Source organism: Corvus brachyrhynchos, unplaced genomic scaffold (genome assembly GCF_000691975.1).
Source record: "Corvus brachyrhynchos isolate BGI_N302 unplaced genomic scaffold, ASM69197v1 scaffold101, whole genome shotgun sequence".
NCBI classification, from domain to species: domain Eukaryota; kingdom Metazoa; phylum Chordata; class Aves; order Passeriformes; family Corvidae; genus Corvus; species Corvus brachyrhynchos.
The window spans coordinates 20,511,247-20,520,174 of record NW_008237239.1 but is presented as its reverse complement, the minus strand read 5'-3'; the positions used below and the strand labels follow the sequence as shown (position 1 = coordinate 20,520,174).

The 8,928-nt window shown below is 39.1% G+C and overlaps 1 protein-coding gene across 1 annotated transcript in view; it reads left to right on the top strand.

Moving 5' to 3' along the window:
• The window catches only part of STON1 (stonin 1), a 44,443-nt gene that overhangs the window by 33,090 nt on the left and 2,425 nt on the right, over positions 1-8,928 (top strand). The window contains exons 4-9 of the mRNA XM_017730110.1: positions 1,548-1,649; positions 1,946-2,069; positions 3,472-3,527; positions 4,518-4,611; positions 5,793-6,388; positions 7,880-8,152. Of these exons, the coding sequence (XP_017585599.1) occupies positions 1,548-1,649; positions 1,946-2,069; positions 3,472-3,527; positions 4,518-4,611; positions 5,793-6,388; positions 7,880-8,152 (1,245 nt within the window). The remainder of the gene's footprint in view (positions 1-1,547; positions 1,650-1,945; positions 2,070-3,471; positions 3,528-4,517; positions 4,612-5,792; positions 6,389-7,879; positions 8,153-8,928) is intronic.

The following is an 8,928-nucleotide window of genomic DNA, read 5'->3' as shown; positions in this document are numbered from 1 at the left end:
CTAGGGAGCGAGGCGGCGGCCTTTATCCCTTTATCCCATGGCAAGTTTAGTCCACTGCTGCCTCTCCTTGCCCGGAGCTTCAGGTGCTCCCTCAGGGGACAGAAATCCCACGGGAGCCTTGGAGGCTTTGCTGGATTGGGATATGGATAAGCCATTCCTGCCACTGCACACAAATGAAACGGGAGTTTGACAGTTCCTGCTATGCATGGCCGGGCTCTGGTGAAGGAGTGCCTGTGTGTAAAGGGATTAAGCTGGAGTACAATAATATCTGTGCTGTAACCATTTTTCTCTAATTTGCAAGCATGTGGTGTTTGAATTTTACTGTTGCTGGGTGCAGTTTTTGTATAGCATAATAAATATTTGTACTCACTGTAGCTTGGCAATCCTGGGGAGATGAATAGGCCCGTTGAAAGATTTACATTCAGATTCTCTTTTGGATTAGCAGTGAAGGCAGAGCATTTGACATATGGGCTGATCAGCAGCTTTTAGTGTAGTGGTACAAGAGGAAACTTTTCCCTCCTCATCTTCCTAGTATCCTGAAAAAGTGCTGGAGGAGTCTTTGGAGGTTGATAATCCCTAATAAGAAATTATACATGAGTATGGTTGTTTTAAAGTAGTGTTGGTTGCTTTTTCCAGAGAATGTAATGTGTTACTTCTTAATATCTTCTTTACTTTGAAAAGAAATTGTTTATCATCTACACTTTAGAACAACTTTGGAGCAGTAAAATATTAATTTGATGTTTAAAAAAATTAAATTATTAATCCAGAGTCTTGTAAGGTTTCCTGAAATAGCTTCATTTTCCACCTTGTGTAGGCTATTCTGGTGGTAATGATAGTCAAGATTAATAAGCTTTAAATTGCTAAAATCTCATTATCTTACATTTGCATTGGAGTGTAGGAATCTTGAAGCTCATGTGGATCTGCTGTCCACATCAGACTGGAGGATTAGGATTTAATCATTGACATGGGCAGAAGAAGGAATAAAATGTTCTGTTGGCGTCCTATTGTATTATAAGATGAATGATCTGTATTGGTGAAAGTAGTGTTAAAATTTCCACAGGAAATATACAGAATCAGACTGTTTCCACAAAGAATAAATAAATAAATAAAGCTCTATTATTTTTTTGCCAGTTCCTTACATTCTGCTTCAGATGGAACTGGCACAGCTTATTTTTAATATCTTGTATTATTGGTTGGTCTCTAAGCTAGCAGCAATGATTCTAGAATGATAGACGTGCCTGTTTGAAAATACAGCACGGCAATGGTTTTTGAATGTTTCCAGGATTTTCTTAAGCACTTACCGAATTATTGGTAGCCTAAGAAATAATTTGAGGCTCAAATCCAGTACTTTTTTAGGGATGTAGGTTTAAAAGAATGAGTGTACTTGCAGACCTTTGCATTTGACATTCTGTTTGTTAAACTGATCTGTTCATGCTGTTCAGTTTGTAACAGCAGTTTAGGAAGCGAGATTAGACTTTGTGCTACCTTTTTAAATGACTTAATGCTCATCTTCACTTGAAAATACCTATTTTTCTTTTGTAATGTAGCCTGAACTATACAAGTCCATTATTGAAGATGTGATTGAAGGTGTGCGGGAACTCTTTGCAGAGGAGGGTGTAGATGAGCAGGTTCTGAAAGACTTGAAGCAGGTTTGTTGGGTTCCCTTGTATTAATAGCAGTTGTGTTTGTGTGTTTTTTTTTCTTTTGAGATGATGGACCTGTCCATTTCTTTGCCCTCCAAAACATGCAAACTTTTGCACTTGGAGTTACAAGTGTCCTGTGAGTGATGTGTGGGCTGCTGGGAGCTGAAATTGGTTAGTTATTGCTACCCTGTTTGTTGGATAGAATCAGTCAACTTATTCTTGACAAGCTGGGAATTATCTTTTTGGATGCAGTTTGTTTTTAAAGCTGATATTTGTTGACCTTAGTAATAATCTTCCTGCAGCTTTGGGAAACGAAGGTGACACAGTCTAAAGCAATAGAAGGCTTCTTCAAACATAGCTACTGTTCTCCGCAGTTCAGCCTGCAGCTGCCACACAGTTCTCACAGCGTTTTGCAGACTTCAGCAGGTCAGATGTTGTTGGACACAATGGATGCAATTTAAGAATTTCTCAGTGATTCGGGGGTATTTTTGGAAGACTTGAAATAATCTTGGTTTGTGATGTATTGTGATGTGCTTACGTATGTATCTAGTTTGATGTGGAACAGTAATTATTTGTAAGCAGAATTTGAAAAATAAATGATGAATTAAACTTTATAAATAATAAACTAATAGAATTCTGTCTACATGCTCTTGATCAGCTGCTCGTTTCCAGTAGCAAAACATGCAGAGAATTTAGGCTTCTTGTCGGCAGTCCAATAGTGTAGCCCTTCAGCTGCAGATTTACCTGCAGGGTTAAGCCCCTGCTTCCCCTTTTGATGGCTGTCCTGATGTGTGCAGAGGTTGTATGGCTCGTTTGTGCCATGCAGCTCTGCTGTCAGGTTGGGGTTTAATCTGGTTCTCAAATTGTTAAAATGTAATCCCTTGCTCAAACAGAAGAGAGGAAGCTTTCTAGTTTTTCTTTCAGTCAGTTTTTCTAAAAGCAGCATTCCTGTTGCAGAGAAGTACTTGACTTTCACACAGCCTCTGACATCAGGACCTGCTCTTCTCAATCAAGTCCAGCTGACCACTGTGGTATTGTTGTGGTAGAGTGTAGTGCTCAGCCGAGACTTATCCCAAAGTGAGAGGCTGTTAGGACCTTTGCCCATAAAGGAAAAAATCCATATGAGATGATATAATGAAAATCTGTGCTGTAGTGTATTTCAAGCTTGGGCAGGCATTCTTTATCTGTGGATCTGTGGGGTTTTAAAATTTTTTTTTCCTTCCTTTTTGTGTTTGGTTTTTTATTTATTTTTTTTTTAAAGTCCTCATAGTTAAATGAACTGTTTTTGGAGGCAGGTGTTTTATTTGTTCCATGTAACTAAAGGGAATAAACTTTTGTGTTTGCAGGCTATTGGAGGTTTTATATTTAATGAGCATTACCTTCTTACCCTTAAGGTTTTTAAAGGGCAATACTAAGGCAAAGTAATCTGTTGAGGCGAGTAAATATATCTATTTGTTTTTAAAAAGGGGATTTGAATTGCCCTGTGGCTAGAGGTTTTTAAAGTAGTTAGGGATACCTAAATTGTTTGCTTGCAAAGGCCCAGGAAAATTTTCCCTTTGCCCTTTTCTCTCCCATGGAAGTCAATATTGAGTGCTTATCGTAGTGTTCCTACTTTTAGCATCAGTGGATTTCCTCTGCTGCAAAAAAGTGCTTGCATGTTTTCCTCAAGTTGACAAGACAATACTCATGCTCACTAATGAGTATGACCTGAAGTTAGATTGCTTTACTTTCACCCATGTTTGTTTCAATTGCTGTTAATTATTGAAAGGTTACTGTACCCCAGAAATTAATGTCTTTTGTAAAGTGGTTTTTTTTGGTTTTTTTATAGCTTCTTTTGTCATCCAAACTGGCGGACGTTTTCAGCATTTCTCAGCAGCAAAACTGGTATGTAGCTGTAGTGATGTTTTACTTCGATTTTGATTATGTTGAACTCCTAAATTTTTAAAATTGTTTGCCAATTATTAATAAACTTCAAGAGGGAGAGTTGTAACACTGCTGCTTCTGTTGGAGCAGTGAAAAAGGATGGGATGTACCAGCTGCTTCTGCAAGAAGTGAAGCCAGAAGCATGTTGGAAGACACAGCTGCATGTGTTTAGCCCATAGGATGAAAGTGTAGTGGAAATGCACACCTACATATACTTTTTTATAAAAGAGAAATATTACTGGTTGTTAAAATAGTGCATGGCTGAGAAATACTACCACTAGTGAAGCTGGGAGCAGCTTTGTCTTTGAGGTGTAGAAATCATCCAGAAGGAAAATGAATATTTTTGTAGTTGACAAGTTCTGAAGTCTGGGCATGGCAAAATTTCTTTGGGGAGCAGCCACTAATTGCCAGAGCTTGATGAACTTACTGAGTGCCTCTTGAGCCTCAAGCTAACTAGCTTGTCAAGTTGAAATATAATATTGGGAAGGTGTTTGTGCAATATGTGAGTTTCCTGATTTAAACTTTGGATTTCCTCAGAACAGCTAGTTTGAAAGGGAGCTGTAAATCCAACTCTTTGTTTCCCAGGAGGAAAAGAGAACATGAATAGACTTCATAGGCCTAGGAAAGAAGCCTGTGCTGTGTGGAGTAATGCATAAACTTAGGTAAAAGTGACTGAGTAGAAAAATACCCTTCTGGATGGTGGGTGCATTGAGGGGATATGGAAAATGTTGCCTTAGCAAAAAGGGAGTCTGATAGTTGGAAAGTAGGAAACGCTTGGGGCAAGTCGTTACTCTGTCAGTGCAGAATACTCTCCATCTGTCTAAATCTCAAAAGCATGATGCAGCTTTCCAGTGAAGATGACCACAGAGAGGCCCTCTGTGTTTCACACGGATATTCCAGGTGTGGCACTCAGTGCCTTGTTCCTGCCTAAACCCAGCTCTTGTGTTCCAGGGGCCCCCACGAGTGGGTGTCACTCTTGCTCTCCCTTCGTGTGTTGCTTATCCTTTACAGATGCCAGCTGGAGTGATGCTGCAGCCAGCACCAGGTAAGGGTAACGAGGAGATGTCAAGTCTTACAGTGGTCTGGGGATGTTGAAAGGCAGTTCCAGGGACAGTCGATGAAATAGATGAGAAGTTGAAGTGAGTAGAGCCAGTTACCCTCCTCTTCCTTTGTACTTTGTGTTTGCAGTGGCTGTGTGGGGGAAGAAACTGCACTGATTAGTTGGTGTGTCAGTTTTACAACTTGTTACAAGTGTTTTCCTTTGTCAGCCCAGACACAGGTATCTCCTTCTCCCTGTCTCTCTGGGACAATCTTCTATGTTCTAAAAAACCCGAAGGCACGCTGGTGCTTCGGAGACAAATTGATTTCTTATTAAAATAAAATCCAACTATCCATTAACCTTTTTGATCCCATTCTTTTGCTGGTAAAACTGCCTGCACTGCTTGTACAAAAATGTGCTTGTACTGCTTAGGTGTAATCAGTAGAAGGCTTAGTTCAGTCATTGACTCTTCCCTCAAACAGCTGTTCTCTGGTGAAAACTGATGTCTCTAGTTATCTGTTTCAGGTGTTATTCCTGATGTTATGAGACCTATAGACCGGTACCAGTGACTCTGTCTGTGTGAGCATGTGTGTGGGGAGAGGAAAAATCAAATGAAATTTGGAACTTGGCTCTGGCATCTCAGTTCTAACCCTGATAATAATAACTTTAAGCATTCAGTATTTGGAGTGGTTCTCTTAAGAAAAGATATATAAATTAGGAATTGTTTGGGTTTTTTAAACTAAAATAGGCAGTTTTTTTACAGAGGATACTTAAAGGTCCATAAAGGAATGAGCTCTCCCTGCAGCTATGGACTAGTTTCATCTTGTATTCCTTAGTTTCTGAAATGACATGGAAAAATTTCAAACCAGCGTATTTATTTATTTATTAATTTTAAATCCAGTATGTAGTTAAGTTATTGAACTTACTGTCAGAGGGTACTGTGTAGGCCAAACCAAAAAAGAGGTATTAAACATGATGGACTGGATGGAAGCCATGATTCAAAAAACTTCTGAATACCTGATTTTCAAGGGCTGGAATTGTGCCTGAGGAAAGTTTTGCTTTGTAAATGTGCTTTTTCCTATAGTTTGCCTGAGTGTTTGCTGTTGATTTTAGTGGGGACAGGTCAGTGGCCCAGATGTACCTGTAGTTTCACCTGCTGAAGCAGTTTTTAACTCTTCTCTCTGCAGGGCAGTTTTACAACGTGAATGTGCCTGTTGTGGTTACACAGGCCTCAGGAGATGGAAGCATTCTCCACTACCCCGTGCAGCAGGTGTTTCATCCCCTTGGACAAACTTCAGTTCTGCAGGCCAGCATTGCCAGTGTCGCACAGGTGAATGCATCTGCTGCCCATGCAGCTGGTGAAACACTGCAGCCCCAGGAGACTGCTGTCCAACAGGCTGCGCTGTATAAACCAAACTTCATGGAAAAGCAGCACCTGGAGAACTCTGCTACCTTGGTCCAGCAGCCTTCTGCAAGTCTGCAGGAATTTGAAATTAATGCAGTGTTGAATCAGTGTAGTGAATTCGCAGAAAAATCCCAGCAAGACAACCTTCACACAGCTGTGTTTACTCCAGAATGCTCTGAAGGACTTTTTGTTGATGAATCCTTGGCAAGCAGCTCAAGCAGTGTCCTGCTGGATATGGAGGGGCAGCTGGACATGGAGCATCCGGATCTGCTGCAGCAGCAGGTGCCTGATGATATCATTGACCTGATTATTGCAGGGGAAAGTTTGGATGAAAATGCATTTCTAAGGGATCAGGGCAGCATCGCTTCCTCTGACAAGGTAAGGCCTTTTGTTTCTCAGCTAACAAAAATACATCTGTTAGAGGTGGTGGTTTGAATACATCTCTAAGTGACAACTAGCACCTCTAAATGAGAAGAATAAAAATTATTTCATGGCTCATTCTTAAGCTTGTTTAGTATAGCAGTAGCTGACTGCTTGTTTTTACATTGAGAATTTGTCAAAACTACTGCTAACATACTGTGATGAGAATATCAATTTAAAAATATTGGAAGTGTAATAGATAAAATGTATTAGACTTATTGACTATTTTTGAGAATCATAGGGATTTTTCGTGATTAAGCAGACATGAAAGACTCCTTGTGAACTTCCATATCATTCTGACACTGACCTGCATATGGATACTGGTCAGTTGTGGGCAAAGTGCTTTTGCAGGATCAGCTGGGATTAATTTTAAGTTGTAATGTGCAAATTAAAGTTGTATTGAGAATGCATTCAGGATGAAAAGTCAAATTTGATAAGTGAAAAATCTCCTTGAAGAAAATGTGTTTTCTTGGGGGAAGAATCCTGGACAAACTAGAACTCAGCTAGAGCTGTGTGGGAAACTTGAATGATTTTAATTAACAAGCCGCTTTCCTGACCTCATCTAATTTTAGTTCCAGAAATTATTTGCAGATGTTTGAAGTTCAGGCTGGCTCGCTGACTTTGAGTTGTAGTGCTCATATGTGATTGAGGCAAATTTATTAAATGCAAATTTAATGACAGTAATGCCAAATGTCTGTAAATAGAAAGCATGTTATGTTGCTCATCCGAACTCCGATGGCAGCATGATGAGGACTGTCTGAGTGAGAATGGAAGGTCAAAACAAAGTGTTATTTTCTTGAACTAGAAAGTGTATGTGGATGGGAATTAAGTGCTACAATAAAGATTTAATGAGAAACTGAAGATGGCTGAAACCCTAAAGCCCTTTTATGCTCCTGTGAATACTCTGTTTAGGAATTCTAGCACTTTTATGAACAGTAACTTGAAGTACTGAAATATTTACTGTCTCTCCCAGCTTTTTATATCTTATTTAAACAAAGCATTTTGAATGAGTTGAGGGAGAGGGATCAGTTCATCTTGACTTTTATTTCAAAAATGAAAAATCCTATTTTTGGGGGTAGAGGAGTAGCTTGTTCCTTTTTTTTATGGGAGGTTTTTTTACAATAGAAATTCTAAAGGCACACTTGATTGCCTTTGTTTTAGAGTTTTTTGAGTACAAGAGTGTTTGGAGAAAAGTCTAAGAATTTTTTTTTTCTGTATTGCTGAGGAATATTTGACCTGGGTTCCATTTAAGTTAGGTGCAACACAATGTTTGCAAATGTACTCAGGGCTTTCATGTAGGACCTGAAGCTCTCATTTTAGTGCCCCTAGCTTGTTGGTTTATTAAACAAAAATCTCAGGCTTTGTGCTGAACATGGCTTCCATTATGGTGTTAATTCACAAGCTGTCCCTGGTCTCTGTCATTCCTGTCACATGGAATCCATGGAGCAGACAGGATCTGATCTACTGCTGGAGAAGGATCTCTGCAGTGACATTGAAGGCATAAGTCAGCTCGATGGCACTGGGGATGTTTCTTCCAAGGAACAAATACCACATACAAAAGATAAAGAAGAGAATGAATTCATTGGTTTTATTGATTCAGAGGATCTAAGAGTTCTGGATGATGAGGAAGACTATGATGAAGAATGTGACAGTTCTTCAAACATGGAGTCCAGCTGCAGTGATGGGGACAATGAAGACCTCCAAATAGATATAGTTGAGGAGGTAATTTACTTTTAAGCCTTTAGAAGTACATAACAACATTAGATCTCTCCTGACTGTTGAATTGTTGGACCTAGAACACTTCCTGGTTAGTTTAATGCAGAGCATGGACAGTGAAGTTACAAACATCTGGAGATGGGAGGTACTGCAGGGAAATTACTCCAAAGCTCATTATGAGGAGTGTGGACAAATGAAAGAACTGTTGGAAAGTAATTTGTTTATTGGATGAATTAATGATCAGAATTAAAGTTTTATTGTAAAATCCTGGCCTTAGTGGAATGGAGTTCCACTTTTTACTTATTATTTAAAGATTTAAATTTAAATAAGATTTATTTAAATAAGATCAGGATACAAATCTAGGTTTTCTTTCCTTCTGAAGGACCACAGGGAATTAGACAGAGATGTGATACAAGAACCCTGTTCTCTGTCTAATCCCCTGTGTTTCCTAGGTTTTCCTTTTTCTTAAAGATATGCAATTTTGTATCCTATGGGTTTGTTCACAAGAGAATCAACTCATAGCATTTGGACTTCATATAAATAAATACAAGTTGATAAGTATTTCATTTACTGGGATCTGCTTTATCAGTTAGCAGTCTTACTTTTTTTGACCTGTGTTTTTGTTTAGGGTGTTTTGGGTTTTGAGAATGCAAACTCATAACTAAAAGGTACTTGTAAATGAGGTTGGTGCAATGTGGTCTTCACAGCCTCTAGATCTTGATTTTTGCAATGGTGACTTTATTGTTCTGGGTGTGTTTAATTCCAAGAACATTCAATGCCAT